Below are 19971 nucleotides of genomic sequence, written 5' to 3'. Positions count from 1 at the left end.
GGCACAGAGGGAAAGTAAACAGTATTCATAGCCCTTGGTTACAATAACGGGCTTGCATACTTACAGTCTTTTGATACGTGATGTTTGTGTATGACTGGCGATTGGCAAACACCATGATAGAAGCACACTTCAAAACCTATTTTGTGTACCATCTTGAAATGTATGTTACTAATAATACTACGAGGTTTGGACCGTCAAGCGAACTGTGAGCTCAACTGGATACCCGCAGCATTTAAAAGAAAGAGGTTTCAATAACTCAAGTCGATGTTTTTATCTACAAAGACACTGATGTATATTTTTATCGTTATATAAAACAGTTCGTAACTTGATCTGTCTGTTACACAACATGAGAGTAAATGTAGGTAAGTTGTCAGGTTGCCAGACATGTAAGTCTGTAAGAAATTACAAGGTGCTAGAAACACTTCGGTGATAATATGACTTTTGAGATGAAATGATTTCTCAGGGTTTGTAATTTATGGAGTTACAAACTAAGCAAATGAACTTTTTTTGTATAGTCTTGTTCTCGCTCAGTTTGTCTTCCTTCAGCTTTAGATGATCTTTAGTATCGGGTGCAGCAACGTGACCTGCAGAGTGAAAATAGCCAATAGAAACAGTGGGAAATCTGCAGTTTAAATAACTGCTATCAATAGCTCAGTAAATCTTTATTGAAAGAAAGAGCTTTTAATTACCCACCTAATGAAAGGTTATTGGTGGTAAATGTATTGTAACAATGTTAGTGACATAGCTATGAAGAAATACTTGTGAAACAAAAACTCTGTATAAACTTATTGACAGTAACGAAAACAATTACATCTTTTAATTATTTGTTTACCCTGGGAACACTTGGAACATGAATTTTTTTCAGTTGATAGTTCTTTGTCGGGTATTTATAATTTTAAACTTGCTAGGACTTAGGAGTTAGTTTAGAAGAAACAAGTCTTACCTGTCAACAATTACCACACGTAAACAATATTTAACATTTCTTGTGAAATTAGTTACGCATACTAAATTTACATATTGACAGAAAATAGATTAATACTTCTATTGTCTACCTTCATGCGAGTGTTGAGTTTAAACAGGTCGTAACACGGTCTTGAAACTGGTATTTTCTCTGTGTCTATCAGACTGCCATCGAGGTAAAAGTGAAGGTAATTATAGGAGTCGATCATTAATCCAGCCGATCCATAATTTATCTCTTTCCATCTGGAATGGCTGAGTTCCTGTAAAAAATTTATGCAAAGCTGGTAAATATATTTATTATGATATCATTCTTCATTAGTGGATTGAAATAAAACACATTCAAATCCCATCACAGTATTTTTTCAAGTCAAACTTTTATTTTTCTTTTCACAGTTGTGACAGTTGTTAGAATTTACATTTGAAAAATGACAAACATAGACAGTTTCATACATAGTTGTCAGCTGCTAAATATAAGTCATCTCAAGAGTGGAAGCAGACAGACCAGAATATACAAATTGTTATTTAACTTCACGTTTATGTCACGTGATGAAATACGTTTACCGTTTGCAAGTTACATCCCTTTGGGCGCTCTTCTGACACTCCGTACTGCACACTTCCTGCTTGTCTGGATTTCCATTTACTTTGGTCCATCCGCAGCTAAATAGATAGACACACACGCACAAACACTGATTATGTTTAATGGCACACCCTGTGGCTGTAAAAGTAAGATCGAAGATAAGTAGCTCATGGACGAATGAACTTTGCCATCAGTGATTTATGTTGTCTTAATTAGTGACCTAGCTAAACTCGTCTGTGCAAAATGGCGTGCCATTCTAGGTTCATCCATATCTACTCTTTTTCATACAAGTATATTTTCATATCAAGAGGTAAAAGTCATTCAGAATTGTCACTAAAATCCTTCTCTTCCTAATCTAACCCCATCATCATCATCATCATCATCATCATCATCATCATCATCATCATCATCATCACCTGATATAAGACATTCTGCTCCAGCGGTTCACAGGATGTGACTTCACCAAGCTGAGAAATGTAGAGTTCATATCCTTTTCCCGTCTCTGTCTTACTTCTGGTCGGCATCGCAGCCCCACTTGCGGACTTTGTCAACAACACACGTGTGTACAGTCAGTATACCAACGTTTTGCACCAGCGATTCCATCAAAACAATCTGTGGGCAGGTGGTCGGCAGCTTGTGCTGGCTGCAGGTTCACAAACAAATCCATACATCCTGTTAGAAGTATAGTACATTGTACATATCTATTGCACATCTACACAGTAGACATTCAGCATGAAAGTCCATTGTCAACAAGCAAATAACACATTCTTGACAGGAGATGAGTAAAATCTTTGATGTGAAGTAATTCATGCAAATGGTACACTTTTTAGTTGGGCTGAACTCATGCTGTCGCCATCTTTGATTATAAAAATATATATATATATAAATATGCGATGTAATTTAAGGTACTAAGTGAATGCCATACTGGAAACAATTGTATCAAACTCATTTTTTTATAATTACGATAATTGTTAGTTATGGGTGTAGGGTAGACAAGGAAAAGCTGCTCGTAACCAGACAGTTCAGAGACGATAGAAGGCCCTTTGATATTTTTATTTGGATTTCCTACACTATTGTCATGTTGTGATAGTTTGTGTGTGTGCGTGGCTGGAGGGGACCAGCTCTCTGTCGTTTTGTCTCATCTATGGACGTATGTCGAGTTTTAGTTTCTCCTACTCATCTGTGATGCTTGTTGTGCCGTTCGCCTTTCTTATGGATTGTTATTCACTGTTTGTTGTTGCCTCATTTCATTGGTAATCTTGATGCGCAAGTTTTTAATATATAGGATTCTGCGCTTATTTTACTGACATGTTCAACTGTTTTGACATTGTTGGCTTTTGTGGAGCATCCTGTACCATTCGAGCCTACGATATGTTTCTCATCATCGTCGATCTCAATGCCAAGATGGGAAGTGACAATACCTACAGGGAGCATGTCATGGGCAAGCATGGAATTGGAACCATCAATGACAACGGAGAGAGACTGGCAGACTTTTGTGAAGAAAACAACCTACTGATTGGAGGCACACTCTTCCAACACAAAGACATCCACAAGGCAACGTGGACATCACCAGATGGGATCACAAAGAACCAGATAGACTATGTCATCATCAACCGAAGATGGAGGAGCTCACTTCAAGATGTTAGAGCCTACAGAGGAGCAGACATTGCCAGTGACCACACACTTGTGATAGCCACAGTTTCTCTGAAGCTACTTCGATCGCGAGAAAAACAGGCAGGTGAGCAGAGAGTGGACTCCGGCAAACTGAAAGATCCAGCCACCAAACGAGCCTTTGTTATGGAAGTAAAGAACAGATCCCAGGCTCTAGGAGGCCAACAAGAGATGACCTTAGACGACTTCAATCGAGTCTTACAGGAAACAGGACAGAAAACACTGGGCTTCTAACGGAAGAAGAAAAAACAGTGGATCAGAGAAGAGACATGGAAGACGATAGACGAGAGAAAGTCTGTCAAACCAAAGCCATCAGTAACAAGCTTGACATCTTCCAAAACAGATGCCTCAGGCGCCTACTTAACATCTTTTGGCCAAACACCATCACCAACGAAAAACTCCACCGAAGAGCTGAAACCGAGTCCATCACCACGCAGGTTCAACGAAGGCATTGGCGATGGATTGGACATATGCTCAGCCAGCAGACAGCAGACCTCTCCACAGTCGCCCTACGATGGACTCCAGACGGCCGAAGAAAACGAGGCCGCCCAAAGGAAACTTGGAGAAGAACAGTGGAAAGGGAGATGAAAGGAAAGGGCTGGACATGGGGTCACCTAGAGCGGGTTTCAGCCGATCGAAATCGAGGGCGGACTCTGGTTGATGGCTTATGTGCAACCTAATGCACGAAAAGGAATAGATAGATAGATAGCACATCTACACAGAAGACATTCAGCATGAAAGTCTATAGTCAAAAAATAAATAACACATTCTCGACACATGAGATGACTAAAATCTACTATGTCACCTTGAAAAACATTTTTAAAGTGTTCATACCATGTTCTCTTGTCTATAGTACAGGGTTAGATTGTCTGCAGATTGCTTTAGCTTCTTTCCAAAATGCTTGTGAATTTTCTGTGTCAGTGGACAGCTTTTCCAACAGATCCTTTTTAAACTGCTTTTGTTTGCTTTGCATTAGGTTTCGATACCTACGACTCGTTTCTACATATTTTTGTCTGTTGATAGTTTTAGCCGTGCGTCGAAATTTCCTGTGACACCTTCTCGTTTAACGTTTGGCTTGTATACACTAAATCAAACCACCTACTCTTTCTGCACCCTGTCCACATTTTCCGCATCATACATTGGTCCGCGTTTAGAAGGCCAGAGTTAAAAAGTTCTATTGACTGTTCTACAGAGACGTCTAGCATGTTGAAAGCATCACTTAATTTCTTGCCTGCTTTTTCGTTTTTTATGTTGGACATGACAGACTGGCATTTATTGTTATCCAAGATAATTTACTCTATAGTTACTGGTTCTGTCTCTGATATCACTATGTCCCGATTTGAGGTCAACTGAAAGGGGCAGATGCTTCGATTCGAATCGCTCCGCTATCTCTAGACTATACTGGCCATGCCTCATTTCTCTAGAGCAAAGGAAATAATGAATTGTGCTACTGCCCATAGTGTTTATGTAAGTATATCGGCCCTTTTAATCTCCAGCGCAGCTGCCATTTACGATTGTTAAGTCACATGTATTACAAAATTGTAGTAACAGCCTTCAAAAAACTGACTGTCGCCTGCACTCTACAGTGCCTTTCAGACGAGGAACATAAATAAATTAAAACACAGACAGCAATTAAAATTTTAAAAATAATATAATTTAAAATACAGAAACAAAACCAGTCCAAATTTTCCAACAGACAGTTCGAACACACGTTGCTTCCAATGTCTCAAAAATATTCAATCTTCTTGCCGACAGTACAGTTCCTCACAAAGTCTCACTTGAAACAGCTCAATGTTTTCACTTCTAACATACACAATATATCCACGTGAAAAGTACACAAAGTTTTCACTTCTTGAAGTTATATCCAACTCAGTGTAGGTCGGTGAACCCCAGGTGGATACGAAGAATAGGCACAAACAGAAGAGAAAAACACAAAACAAAATAGAAATCCAAAAGAAAAAATCCAAAAGAAAACCTCAACAGGTTCAATGTTAATAAGGATTTAAAGATACAAATCTTGTCGGGATTCGTTCAGTCCAGTCAGGACTACACCACAAGTCGTTCAAGACTTGTTGACAATAGAAAAACCGTCCGCTCTGGACGCACTGACAAAGGACACTGTACTTCTCCCCGCTCCCGTAAAGGAAAAAACCCAGTCACACCACACAAATCCCAAACAATACTACACTCTTTCCATTGTTCTTCCAACAAACAACCTATCAACACAAACTTAATTAAACACAGATCAGCCGGCCATCCCTGTATAGCGCGGCACGCCTCAGACTGTTGACACTAACAGCCCCAGTGATAGCTGTCTTTACCACCTCACCCAGACAATTACTAATTTAAAAGAAAACATTTAAAAAAATACATCGCAGCAGGTTTGTGACACTGACACAGTCTAATCTTCAGATTCTCGATGTTCGTACAGGTCTGAACGTACAGCAATCTCAATATCCACTTCATTGTCAAATGATGCAGAATTACAGTGATGCGAGCGATGAAACAGAGAAAATTTATGAACAGCCTTTTTAAAATTATTGAACAAACCAAAAAACCAAAGGTATATTCCAGGTATTTAACAAGTAACTAATTGACAGCAGCACTTATGTATATACTGTCGTAGTGTTTGCACAATATATTATATTTGCTTAAATAATATATGATCCAACTTCTCTTCATGCTAAGAAGTTGTTTTCTCTCTTTTCTTTATGTGTGTGTGTGGGTGGGGAGAAGGCAGCTCATCCAGCTCTTTTTTTATTTGCTAATGTCTTTCAACTGGAAAAAATCCTACACAGATACAATGTGTACTCGTCTTGTTTTGGATACCAATCAGGTTAACAAAACAAATTCACTGGAACTCTCATTGGTAATGTCAACGCCCAGGTTACTGTCATCCTCGATCACAAAAATATTCTTGTTTTATTGTCTCAGCCTTCTTGTTCTCTGATATTCTTTATGTTCTGCCAGATGTAGGAAGGGCTGTCACCTGTAAAACAGACAACAGAGCAGCAGGTACAAACATTGTACAAATGTAAACTTTAATAAATAAAAAAAGTTTGTACCCCAACTCCATGCAATAGGTAAGACAAGTGTCTTCTCTTTCTCTTTATTGCTCATTAACTGCAGTTTTCTAGACACCTTCATGTCATCACCTCTCAAGAGACCGTTATAGTCTCCCCAGGCAATCCCAAACTCCTCTGTGTGATATAAAGTGTGTTTGTGTTAGGAACTCGACTGGTTACGATTGTGTAGTGTGTTGTTGAGACTGCGGGTAACTAACCATTGTTTAGTATGGAGACTAGTATTCACTGTAAACTCATTTGAGGCATTCCCTAATAGGCCTGTGTGGCAGAAAGAGTGTGTGAAGTTTGTGAAGGAAAGAGTCGGGAAGAATGTAGTTTGTTGCTCAGCCAATGGGGGAAAATAAAGGAACGACATGCCCGGACAAGTCCCAAAGTTGACAGAAGAACCGCACTAACATATTACAAATATTACAAATATTACAAAGGTTCTACCTCCCTCATAGTTGTAACAGGTGGAACTACTGGAGCTGCCAACCGAGGCTCATTTGTTTCAAAGAATATTGAGATTTTACTCGGAGGCGGGGATAACCGTCGCTACTTCCAGACTAAGGAGAGGATCCACTGACGGATAATTTTCTTCCTGTGTTGTGATTAGTCTAACAACCTAGTGACCCACAGATGCTACCTTTGCTTTTCGAAAGGCCGCGTGGCGGACATCTTGAGTGAAAGTAGTTTATAGTTTGTGAAAGCCAATTACTGGAACCATTTCCATCATCGGACATTGGAATTTCTTGGTTTTGAAAAAAAATCTTTAGAGACTGCGACCCAAGAGGTCCTAGTTAATTAAGAAAACTGTGCGATAGTGTGGAATATATAAATAGATATAGAGTGATTCATGTGTTTATGTATTTATTTTTTGTTTTTTCAACCCTGCATGACGTTCTTTATTAAAATTAAACTTTAGGATACAGTGTTTGGATGTAAACATAAATACATTAACGATCATGCTTAGAAAAAAGAAAAAAGAATTTAAAAGAAAATAACTATTACAACAACAAATGAAGCTAATCAAGTAAAAATAAATTCCACTGGGCACTGAGACACCCACTGATCTATGTTTGTTTTCTTCTGTCAGTGTCAGTGTCTGCCTGTATGACTAACTGTGGTGTTTGTGATAACCTTATCTCTTACCTTACTAACTGAACTGCCAATATTAAAGACAGCAAACCAGGGTTGTCTAACATTTTTTGCTACAACGCCCTGGTCCCGTCCGTTGATGTAGAGGTGAAGGTCGTTGGATGAGGTCACCAGTACCCCGACTCGACTCCCGACTTTAAGTCTCTCGAGTTCTTTTGCGAACGGTATCGGCACCTACATATAAATACCTGATACTTTTATCTTATTAATAAAATATTGGGCGTGGAGTGAGCCCCCCACCTTGACCTCCGTCTTTAACTCAAACACGCACTTTTCGACAATTATTTTTTTGTAACTGAGTACGAGAGAAAATGCTTGGTATTTCTGAATGTTAGGTATGAGCAGGGTGATTTCATTTACTTGATGTACAAAAAAAGATTTTGTTTAAGCACTAGGGTCTGATTTATGTCAGGTCAGTAAAAGCTTTAGTTCAATTTCTCCAAACGGGTATTCGCTCGGCTTCGGGGAAACATTTTTTACAAAATCAAGTCTTAGAACACACTTCCATTGTTTTTCCACAATTTAATAAAGTTTACTGTCCATAAAATATCAAACCCCTAAATAACTTATCCTACTCTCACCTAAGTCAACATATACTCATCCGTCTAAGGTCTCTCTTATTGGCCTCATTCTACATATTTAGATATCTGTAAGTTTTTATTTACAGTAGGAAAAGATTTTAATTTAAATTTGGGAATACATTTTTTTGCCGATGTTTTACCTGCTTAATAGAAATTAAAAGAAAACTTAAGCTAAGCCTTCAATCGTGCTTTGTGTAATATAAAAGTGATAATAAGTGAATGTCACTTAGCTTCATCTCTTACACGAAGAGCAAACCACAAGTCATCCTCACTCAGACATGAAGACTTACACGTTGTCGATGGTGGAAGACCCAATCGGGCGCGATGATAACGGAGTCTTTCAGGTCTTCAGACCACTTTGTGACAGTAAGGCCTGCAGGAGAAATTCTTGTCACACCCAATAATAGCTCGTTGTTCCCACCTGTTACTGAGTCCACTCTGACCTGCGTCAACATCCCAGTGTCATGACATGTCAAACTGTTACAGTTCACTAGGATGACTATTTGCACTAAAGGATGTCAATCTCTCAGTAAAGTCACAAGCGTGAAAAGAGAAAGAATGTATTGAGACTACTTAATCCGTCCTCAGTAAGCTGTCATCAATTTGCATTAAGGATCTTTAGAAAATGGAAACAAAATAATTCAAAATGATTTTTTGTTTGCGTCTGTACCCTGTAAAACAAAGGAAAGTAAATAAAAGTAATTTTTATTTTGAAGCCCGATTTATTAATAACAGTACTAATCATCATTATAATGATAATTGTTTTCATCATCATAGTTTTAGTCAAATATCTTACTTCATACAAGACGTTCGCTAACATAGGGTCACGTGACACGACCACCCCGTTACCGGAGATATTCAGCTTTATCTTCTCCGCGGTCCTGTTACCGTTCGTCAGACAAATGTTTTTTCCGCAGTTTCCGTGGAACACAAAGACTGGTGGCTGTGCGTCCAAATGTAAATAATATTCTCTTGTCCATGAAAATTATTAACAGATCTATAGCATACTGTGTTTATTAGCTAAAAATGTTCTGCAGGGCTTCTGCTTACGCAAAAAAGTGCGTACAGTACGCATTAAAAAGTTCAGAGGACCCCTTCAATTATCGTCAATGGGGGTCCCTTCAAATTTGGGCGAGAACAGGACCCCTTAAAAATCTGCAGAAGGGGTCCTGGGACCACGAAAGAATTTAGCCTTAGCAGAAGCCCTGATTCTGGTATTAGTGTTATGAGTTGTATTTGATAATTTATTTTCTCTGGTGAGAATCTACAATCATACTTTTAGGAAGTCTTGTGTCTGTCCACTTCCCATACATTAAATAAAAACATATCACACATTAACCTTTACATTCGTTTGACGAGATTTACAGTGTGATGACTAAATAAAACATGTATTCTGAAATAAATTTAACGAAACTACAACAGACTGTGGTAAGAATTCATCGGGCACAGATAACACAGATATCTGGCAAACGTGATTTCTCTCTGTCTGTTTTGAATCACACATATACACACACTACATATAACTCCATTTTCGTTTTGTCACTAGTTGCTGATACAAGGGAGGGAAAAAAGGTTTCTTAAGAAATGGAAAATGACTAGCAAAGAAAAATATTGTTTAAATGTTACAAAACCCCCTAAAAATTTATAAAGGATTAAAAAGGATAATATTTTACCTCTGACTCTGTCATCTGCTTCAACATCAGGAGCTCTTCTTGTATCCGTCTCACAACTTCTTGACAGCACTCTACACTTGACAAGGGCTTCTCCCACACGTCTCCTTGCAGGTCAGTGCTCAGGTCAAGGCTGTTGACCCTGTCTGTCAGAGCCTGTGTCATGTGTATCAGTGCAGGACGTGGTGACACGGCCACCGCTCGCGTCACAATGTGTTTGTGTGACGTCACCTTCCCTAGACGGTTGCTAAGGCCAGTCTTGACGTCACATAGCGACTTCCTGATTTTGAGATGTTGCTTGCGACACTTGTCCTTCAACTTGTTACAAAAATCTTCCACCAACTTGTGAAGACGGTTACACACCTTGTCGACCTGCTCCATGTCTTCTTGTTCGCTGACATCCACTTCCTGTAGATGTGACGTCACCTGACCTATAGCCTGCTCTAGCTTCTGCTCCGCTTCTACCAGATTTTTTGTTAGGTCGGTAAGTGAGTTTTGAACTGACTTTATTTCATCGTTAAGATAGTTTGTTTCCAGGCATACTTTGTGTTTGTTAGCCTTACAGGCTGAGCAGACAGCGAGGCGGTGCTCGCGGCAGAAGAACTCCGCGTGTTTGTCGCCGTGGTCAGCACACAGTGCAGGGCGGCTGGCAGCCAGACGTTCAGGTGTCACAGTGCTGATACTCTCCACATCGTGACTGCGGGTCGCAGATTGCTTTTTATGAACATTGGCACACGCTGTACACAACATGTCCTGACACTGCATACAGATGAAGTCCGCCCTGACGTCCTCACACACACAACAAAGGTGATCTTTACTCAGCACACGAGCGCTCTCCACCAGCGCTTCCATCACAAAGTCTGTCGGCAGGGCGTCAACAGTGGCGGACGAACTTCCATCTGACTGCTCTACTATAGGACATCTACACAGCGGACACCCGGCATCAGGTTTGGAATCCATCCAGGAAATGACACATTGTCGACACAATAGATGACCACAGGGTAGAATCTTTGGTTTGGTGAAGTCATTCGTGCACACGGCACACTCTCTTTCGTGTGGCTCAGCCATCTTGAATAGTCTGAAGATACAAAACATTCAAACATAATGCACATTTTATAGTGTTAGGATAGTGGTTACCTCTGTAGGATAAACTTTTCAGACATTTAGACCTTTTTTAAGACATTTAGGTACATATATTCTATTGCTGTGTTTTTGGAGAGGTACTCTGGAGTGGAACAGAAACAAGAAAAAGAGGAGTGCAATCGAAGAAAGATAAAGATTTTATTAAAAAGAAATTTTATCGGCAGGTTGTCAAGAGTGTAGGACGAACCTTGATCTAACTGCTTTGTGAAAGAACACCTACACGGCGGAGAGCAGCTTTACATTATGAAACCGTCCGAGAAATGACACATTGTCGACACAGGAGATAACAAGAGTGTTAAATCTTAAGAGCAATGATTTATTGTTGGTCAGTGGAGGTTGTCTTTCGTATGGCTGAGCCATCTTTGAGTCTATGTTACTGATGCTACAAAACAGAAAAGTAACTATTTTTTTCTTTTCTAACTCGACGGGATAAGCTCTACATTTAAAATACAAATTTCGTAGATGAACATTAATGAGGTTTAAAATTGAGGAAAGGAACAATGAAACAATGTGAGTTTAGTAGACATTGGTGAGTGTTGCTCCAATTTTTTCGTATTGCTGATTGTTTTTCTCTTAGTCATGCACCTTGCAGGGTAAATGTTTTGTATACAGAACGAAAAGAAAAGAAGAAGAAATGAAGCATGAAATAGAAGAAGAAATAAAACGACTGTCTCTTGACATTAAATGCAATAGCAGAATTTTAGCTGATTACAGGAATTCTTTTTTATATATATTTGATGAGTTAATTAGAACAGAATTATTAGCGGTAACAGCGAGGTTTAGATACAAGACCAGTTACAAACTGAAATAGAAAATAACGTGAAGAACTTATGATCCTGCACCTGAACTCTAAAACTTGTATTATTATTCTGTAAAAGTCACAAGCTTCTAAACCAAGCTGTGAACATAACTGAACACACGAAGCAATAAATGTCACTACACAACGGCTGACCTACTTGACTCACCCTCTACTCACAATACATGGCGGGTAGGTCACACACACACCAGGAACTTACTCAATGTGTCGACATTAAGTAGTGTAAGTAGTTAGTGTACTCACCTGCTCCTTTAGATAAGCAATTGCTAGGTGTGGAGAGTTTTCTTTCTGCCTCACTTGACAGTTTACCTGAGTACTTGAGGCTAAAGAGCGAGAACTTTTTCACTCAGAGTGTTTTCTCGCCACGACGACAGGTCGTGTCTGTGCACGTCACGTGACAGTTATATAATAAAAACAAACTAATTTGGAAATTCCCGTAAAATAAATTACTATACAATCAATTTTTTTCTTTTTTGTGCCGTGTGAGGAAGTGGCTCTAGACAGCTTAAACTTAACAATAATATATTACAAATAACTTTCTTCAAGTTCAGTTACCGACATTTATTCATGTCGAAGTTTATTCAAAAGCATTATCTATCGTGACCTGTAATTTTGTTGCACATAATGAGAATAATTGTAGGTAAGTTACTTTGTAGCCGTGAAATAAAAATTCTAGTACCTTCTATTTTTATTTCCTGGCTACATGGTAAAGTTTCTAGTAAAACGTGGGGGACCATGTTATTTGAAGGAACTACGAAGCTGTGGGTTTATAAAGCTCCCTGACTGTGAAGCAGGGAGCCACACAGTCCCACTGACTGAGGTCTCCCTCCAGCAGAAGACAGACGACACTGTGTGAGTATTGTTGTCACTACATCCTCATTGTTTTACATAAGTTAGGTCTTTGTAAGATTTTGCTTATTTGAACGCGGGTCTCACACCCCGCTTCTCTTGTATGCTTCACTGTCACACACCGACACACTAACACACACACACACAAAAACAAGCAGCCATACATATATTCTTACATATACACAAACATACATATTTGCTGCAAGATTATTTGTGAAGTCTTTCTGTGCACGCAGCAATTCAGTTTACGACTTTAAACGTGTAGTGAAAGGAACAGGCAGTCACGTGAACTTGTGGTTGTAGGTAGGAAACCGTGAGCTGGACGATCATTCAGCTTACAAGTCACCTTAGTAATTTTAATTCTTATTGTTATCTGAATACTTAATTATAGCTTCATGCAAATGCATAGACAGGCTAATGTACATGGTTATAAATCTACAAACAGAAACAGCTTTAAATTCAGAAGTAAAAATCTTCTGTCTGAGTTGTTTTCAGCCAAAAGTAAGTGGTGTGTCGGTAATATTGTTTTCTTTTCTTTTGAACGTGTTACACACATTTTTTTGAATGGTTAACAACAAAGAGTATAATTAAGAAATCAAAAAGATGTGTTTATCATACAGCACCGTCCCTTCTGTCCATTCACAAGATGTCACCACTACAGCACATAAAGTTAATAAATTAATGTTTTGGAGTAGCGTGGAACACTACACAAATCTTATTCACATATTTAAAATATGAAGTCAGAGTTATTGTGTTCATAAATAATTGTCACAACCACTCTGTACAAAAATGTATCAAAGAGTAAAACTTATGTATCGATTACCTTTTAGTTCCTTTATATATATATATTTAAATTTCTGTTTACCATTAAAGGAAAGCAAAGAATTAAAAAAAGTTTAATTGTGTAAATTATAAGAAAATTAAAAAATGTTCATTGTTTATCTCTCTATGTGAGACAATAGCTTATACGTAATTGAAAATACAAGCGGAAAAGACACATTAGACAGATCATGTCATTGTCTGTGTATCGTTATTTGTACATCTGAGTTTTGGTTGTCATATAAGTATGTATTAACTTATCCGCTTCTGTATAGCAGTTGATGAAAAATCCAGAAAGAGTAATTCAAAAATTTCAACTTTTATAAAACATTTTTAAGGTTAGGCCATATGTCTGTACATGCTGTCCGTATGTCCTGTACTTAAAGAATACAAGCGTAAGAAGAAAATACAACAAGTATACTCGATATAGAAATTTTAATATCATTAGATTTTATTTATAACGAGTTTTTTTAACATACTTGCTAAGCAAATTCACTCGAGCTTCTTATTGGTAATATCAACGTCAGGTTGATGCCATCGTGAGTTTGGCTGTCTCAGCCTCTTTTGTTCTTCTGATATTCTATGTCATTCTAGATGTAAAGGGCTTCACCTGTAAAAAAGACAATATGTCCAATATGGAGGTACAGAACCTAATGCTTTACTTATAGAACAAACAATCATTTGTACAAGTGTTAACATTGCTAATAAGCCTCTGTACGCCAACTTCAGGAAATAGGTAAGACAAATGTTTTCTCTTTATTACTCATTAAATGCAATTTTTTTGGACACCTTGACGTTATCACCGTTAAAGTCTCCCAGGTGATCTTAAACTCCTCTGTGCCATATAAAGTACATTTATGTTAGGAACCAGAGTAATCATCCCTGACTGGTTACGATTATGTAGGGCAGTGGTTCCCAAAGTATTTCGGACCGCGGACCATTGTACTTAAGTAAAAAATATGGCGGACCACAAAGGCCTAAAAATCACTCTGTACTATGAATTTGACATTTAAATTGCCGCATTCGTTTCATTACAATTCAAAACTAAATTATTCTTCTGTGATAGTAGTAAAGTAATAATTAAGTTGACATAAAACTACCTACCACGTTCTTTGAATAATGAATCACTTTAAATATCACTTTGCTGCCATATGACGACTGTCAGCAGCGGACCACCTGACCTATGCCCATGGACCACTAGTGGTCCGCGGACTACACTTTGAGAACCACTGGTCTAGTGTGTTGTCGTGACTGCAAGACAAGGGAAATAAGCATTGTTTAGTAGGGAGGCTGGTATTCACTGTAAACTCAATTGAGTCATTCCCTAAAAGACGTGTGTGAAGGTTGTAAAGAAAAAAGTCGGGAAAAATGTAATTCCTTCCCAGCCAAGGAAGGAAGAACGGAGGAACGACATGCCCTGACACGCTTGAAGAAAGAAGACGAATTATTCTGCTATCTACGTTTCAGTCGACAGAAGAACCGTACCGAAATATTACAAAGGTTCTACCACCTCCCATTTTCAGCAGTGCAACTACTCCAGCTGTCAGCGAGGCTCATTTATTGCAGAGAATTTCTGAGATTTCCGGTAGGAAAGAAGAGTAACTTCGCTTCCCAGACCATTACGTTGAGGGTCCATTGAACGACAGGTTTCTTCGTGTGTTGCTAACCAGTCTAACCCTAAATACTTGGTGTTTGTCATAAACAGTATCTCTTACCTTACTAGCTATATGAGCTGCCAATAGCAAAGACAGCAAACCAGGGTTGTGTAACATTCATTGCTTACAATGCCCTGGTCCTGTCCGTTGACGTAGATTGAAGGTCGTTGACGATGTCACCAGTACCCCGACTCGACTCCCGACTTGAAGTTTCTTGAGACCTTCTCGAGCGATGTCGGCACCTACATTAAAATACCTGATACTTTTACCTTCTAGATAAATATTTGGCGTGGAGATACCACCCCGCTTCGACCCCTGTCTTTACTTTAGCACGCACATTTCCACAAATATTTTTTTGGTAACTGTGTACAATAATAAATGCTTAAACCTTTCAACAAATGTTAGGTATGAGCTGGATGATTTCATTTTATTATGTATAAAAAATGTTTGATTTACGACTAAGGCCTGATTCATTTAGGTCAGTAAAATCCTTAGTGTACTTACTCTAAACGGGGTATTTCTCGGCTTCAGATAGCATGTCTACAAATCTAGGCTATTACCACACTTGCATTCTTTTATCCACAATTTTTATAAAATTTACTGTCAAACAAATCAAACCGCGTAAATAACTTATCATGTCTCACCTAAGTCAACATATACACATTAGTCTAAGGTCTCTGTTATTGGCCTCATTCTATATATCTGGATGTATGTAGTTTTTTTCATTTACAGTAGGCAAAGATTTTAATTTAAATTTGGGAATTAATTGTTGTCGCTAAGTTTTACCGGCTCATTAGAAAGGTAAAGAAAATCCCACTAAACCTTCAATCATTCTTTGTGTAATAAAAGAGTGAAAATAAGTGAATGTCACTAGCTTTATCTCTTCAACGGAGACAAAACTACAAGCCATCTGCTTTCAGAGACATGAAGACTCACAAATTTCTGCTGGTAGCTGACCAAACTGGGCCCGATGATAACGGAGTCATCCACGACTATAGGCCACTGTGTCACAGTGAAGCATGCAGGAGAAATTCTTGTCAAACCCAGAAATAGCGCGTTGTATCTACCTGTTACTGTGTCCACTCTGACCTGCGTCAACATACCAGTGTCATGACATGTCAAGCTGTGACAGCTTATTACAATGACTACGTGCACTAGAGAATGTCAATCATTCAGTAAAGCTACAAGCGTGACCAGAGAAAGTATGTATTGAGACTACTCAATCCGTCCTCAGTAAGCTTTCATCCAAATGGTATCAACGATCTTGAAAAAAAGGAAACAAACTAAATCAGAATGATTTTTGTTTATGTCTGTACCCTGTAAAAGAAAGAAACGTGAATAAGACTAATTTTTATTCTGAAGCCCGATTTACTAAAGCAGTACTAATCGTCATTATTATTATCATCGTTGCCATCATCATAGTTTTAGACAAATATCTTACTTCATACAAGACGTTCGCTAACATAGGGTCACGTGACACAACCACCCCGTCAAGGATGGTACTCAGTTTTATCTTCTCCGCGGTCCTGTTACCGTTCGTCAGACGAATGTTTATTCCGCAGTTGTCGTGGAACACAAGGACTGGTGGCTGTGCAACCAACTGTAAATAATATTCTTTTGTACATAAAAATTATTAACAGATCTATAGTAAACATCTATTAAGTTTTATTGCAAATCATAAATAATAGTAAATAAGTAAATAAACTTATCAATTATTATTATTCTGTATTTAATAACTGAAATGTTTTAATATCAGTGGTATGAGTTGTATTTGATAAGTTCTTTTCTGTTGAGATTTGCAATCATACTGTTAGGAAACAGTTTGTCCGCAAGAGTCCACTTCCCATTCATTAAATCACAACATACCACACATAAACCTTTCCATTCATTTGAAGAATTTACTGGCGGTGTTATCATAGGAAATACATTTTAAGGTTAGTAGATGACTTTACTACAAATTTCTAAACTTAATGACTGAATAAAACATGCATTCTGAAATAAATTTAACAAAAATACAAGAGACTCTGTGTGTGTGTGTTTTATCTTTTTGTTTTAAAGTTTTTATAAGGAAATGGGATATGCACCATTGTGATCAGAGGTTTTACTAGTTACAATATTAGTCCTGACATTTTTTTTTAGTTGTAAACAACAGTCACAACAGGATCTTGATATATAACAGTCACATTTCCTCTGTTTGCTTAGACCGCTGTAGGAACAGGTAATAGACAATTATTTAGTGCTGCTGTGTAGATACTTTGCGTCCTCTGAAACAATTTAATAAGAGCCTTCTCTTATTTTCTCTTTCTCACTAGCTGCTAATACAAGGAAGGGAAAAGAAAGGTTTCTTAAGAAGACAAAGATGAATAGGAAACAAGAAACCTGTTTTAATGTTACAAAAACAAAAACAAAATAATAGATAACAAAAATGAAAAACTTTTACCTCTGAGTCTGTCTTTTGCTGCTTTAACATCAGGAGATCACCTTCTACCCGTCTCACAACTTCTTGACAGCACTCTACACTAGACAAGGGCTTCACCCACACCTCTCCTTGTAAGTCGGCGCTGAGGTCAAGGCTGTTGACCCTGTCTGTCAGAGCCTGTGTCATGTGTATCAGTGCAGGACTTGTTGACACTGCCGTGACTCGGGTTACAATGTGTTTGTGTGACGTCACTTTCCCTAGACGGTTGCTAAGGCCAGTCTTCACGTGACGTAATGAATTCCTCATTTGGAGATGTGACTTGCGAGTGTTTTCCTTCAACTTGTTACAAACATCTCCCACCAACTTTTGAAGACTGTCATATGTCTTGTCTACCTGCGCCATGTCTTCTTTTTCGCTGACTTCAACTTCCTGTAGACGTGACGTCACCTGACCTATAGCCTGCTCTAGCTTCTGCTCCGCTTCTACCAGAATCTTTGTTAGGTCGTTAAGGGAAAGTTGAACTGACTTTTTTTCATTGTCGAGATAGTTTGTTTTTCTGCATACTGTGTGTTTGTTAGCCTTACAAGCTGAGCAGACAGCGAGGCGGTGCTCGCGGCAGAAGAACTCCGCCTGTTTGTCGCCGTGGTCAGCACACAGTGCCGGGCGGCTGGCAGCCAGACGTTCAGGTGTCACAGTGCTGACACTCTCCACATCGTGACTGCGGGTTGCAGAAAGTTTTCTGTGAACCTTTGTACACGCTGAACACAACATGTCCTGACACTGCATACAGATGAAGTCCGCCCTGACGTCCTCACACACACAACAAAGGTGATCTTTACTCAGCACACGAGCGCTCTCCACCAGCGCTTCCATCACAAAGTCTGTCGGCAGGGCGTCAACAGTGTCGGACGAACTTCCATCTGACTGCTCTACTATAGGACATCTACACAGCGGACACCCGGCATCAGGTTTGGAATCCATCCAGGAAATGACACATTCTCGACACAGGAGATGACCACAGGGTAGAATCTTTGGTGTGGTGAAGTCATTCGTGCACACGGCACACTCTCGTTCGTGTGGCTGAGCCATCTTGAAGTATGAAGATATAAAACATTTAAACATAATACACAGTTTGTAGTGTTGGGTTACTGTTTATCTCAGGAAAATAAAATTTAATGTTAAAAATTTAGGAAAATCACATCGCTGTTTTTGAAGAGGTACTCTCGAGTGGAACAAAAAACAAGAAAAGGCGTACAATCGAAGAAAGATAAATATTTTATTTAAAAGGAAATTTGTCGGCTGGGCGTCAAGAGTACAGGACGTACCTCGATTTCACTGTTTAATGATAGGACACCTACACAGCTTAACGTCGGAAAAATGACACATTCTCGAGACAGGAGATGACAAGATAGTTAAATCTGCAGAGTGATGATTTATTGTTGATCACTGCACGTTGTCTTTCGTATGGCTGAGCCACCATTAAGTCTATGTTACTGATAATATGAAACTGAAACGTGATACAACTTTTTTATTTTCTTACTTGACGGGATAAACTCTATATTGAATTTCGTAGATGAAGATTAATGAGATGTGAAATAGAGGAAAGGAAGAAGAAAATAATGTGAGCTTAGTAGACATCGTTGATTGTTGCTGCAGTTTTGTTTTTGTTGGTTTTTTAATTCGATTGCTGATTGTTTTTCTCTTAGTCATGCGCCTTGCATAATAAATGTTCTGGATGTAGAAAGAAAAGAAGAAGAAGAAAAAGAAATGAATCACGAATAGAACGATAAATAAAACGACTGTCTCTTGACATTAAAGACAATATCAGAATTTCAGCTGATTACAGGAATTCTTTTATTATATTTTTAATGAGGTAATTGGAACACAATGATTAGTGGCAGCAGAGAGGTTTAGATACAAGACCAGTTACCGAACTGCAATGGAAGATAACTTACACTACACTTATGATCCCGCACCTGGGCTCGATTACTTGTTATTATTATTCTGTAAAAGTCACTACCTGCTAAAGCAAAGTGAGAACTTAACTCAACATCTGGAGCAATAAATGTCACTACTCACTGGCTACCCTACATAAGTCACCGTCTACTCTCCAAGATATGTCGGGTAGGTGACACACTGACTGATATGTTTCTCAATTTTCTGACATTTAGTAGTGTAAGCAGGTAGTTTACTCACCTGCTCCTTTAGATAAACAATTGCTTAATTTGTAGAGGCTTTAATCTGCCTGACGACGGTCTACCTGAGTACTTGAGTCTCAAGAGTGAGAACTTTTTCACTCAGTGTTTCTCGCTACGACGACCGGTCGTGTCTGTGCACGTCACGTGACATTTATAAAAACAGCAACTAATTTGGAAATTCCCGTTAAAATAATTTTGCACACAATTAGATTTTGCTTATTTGTTGCTTGGGTTTTTTTTTTGTGAATTGTAAGGAAATCGCTCTACACAGTTTAAACCTAACAATAATGCATACAAAATATCTGTCTTCAAATACAGTGACCTATATTTATTTATTTAGAGGTTTGTTCAGAAAACATTATCTATCACGACCTGTAATGTTGTTGCAC

The 19971-nt window shown here is 38.6% G+C and overlaps 2 protein-coding genes across 2 annotated transcripts; both read right to left on the bottom strand.

Annotated features, from left to right (window-relative positions):
• Window positions 1–368: 368 nt before the first annotated feature.
• On the bottom strand, window positions 369–2078 carry LOC112576301. The gene is made up of 4 exons (XM_025258657.1): window positions 1954–2078; window positions 1522–1617; window positions 1053–1220; window positions 369–584 (listed from the first exon to the last, which is right to left on the bottom strand). Exons 1-4 carry the CDS (start codon window positions 2059–2061, stop codon window positions 549–551), a joined length of 408 nt encoding a protein of 135 aa, XP_025114442.1. The 5' UTR covers window positions 2062–2078; the 3' UTR covers window positions 369–548.
• Window positions 2079–4840: 2762 nt separating this feature from the next.
• On the bottom strand, window positions 4841–18477 carry LOC112576288 (E3 ubiquitin-protein ligase TRIM33-like). Its single transcript, XM_025258637.1, has 6 exons — window positions 18132–18477; window positions 9686–10408; window positions 8809–8955; window positions 8303–8455; window positions 7426–7605; window positions 4841–6197 (listed from the first exon to the last, which is right to left on the bottom strand). The coding sequence occupies exons 1-6, from the start codon at window positions 18471–18473 to the stop codon at window positions 6165–6167; spliced, it is 1578 nt and encodes a 525-aa protein (XP_025114422.1). The 5' UTR covers window positions 18474–18477; the 3' UTR covers window positions 4841–6164.
• Window positions 18478–19971: the final 1494 nt, after the last annotated feature.

This window comes from Pomacea canaliculata, linkage group LG11, assembly GCF_003073045.1.
Source record: "Pomacea canaliculata isolate SZHN2017 linkage group LG11, ASM307304v1, whole genome shotgun sequence".
Taxonomy (NCBI): domain Eukaryota; kingdom Metazoa; phylum Mollusca; class Gastropoda; order Architaenioglossa; family Ampullariidae; genus Pomacea; species Pomacea canaliculata.
The sequence above is the reverse complement of the archived record's forward strand: the minus strand, read 5'-3'. Positions and strand labels throughout refer to the sequence as shown.

Bases quoted from the DNA above. Each gene is read 5' to 3' on its own strand.
- LOC112576301 (XM_025258657.1), bottom strand. From the start codon at position 2,061: ATGCCGACCAGAAGTAAGACAGAGACGGGAAAAGGATATGAACTCTAC. The intron at 1,618-1,953 runs GTGATGATGATG...CTATCTATTTAG, and splicing joins AGCAGAATGTCTTATATCAG to CTGCGGATGGACCAAAGTAA. The intron at 1,221-1,521 runs GTAAACGTATTT...AATTTTTTACAG, and splicing joins AGGGATGTAACTTGCAAACG to GAACTCAGCCATTCCAGATG.
- LOC112576288 (XM_025258637.1), bottom strand. From the start codon at position 18,473: ATGGCTCAGCCACACGAACGAGAGTGTGCCGTGTGCACGAATGACTTC. The intron at 8,456-8,808 runs GTAAGATATTTG...ATGTTGACGCAG, and splicing joins TAGCGAACGTCTTGTATGAA to GTCAGAGTGGACTCAGTAAC. The intron at 6,198-7,425 runs GTAAGAGATAAG...TCTGTTTTACAG, and splicing joins TTGGCAGTTCAGTTAGTAAG to GTGACAGCCCTTCCTACATC.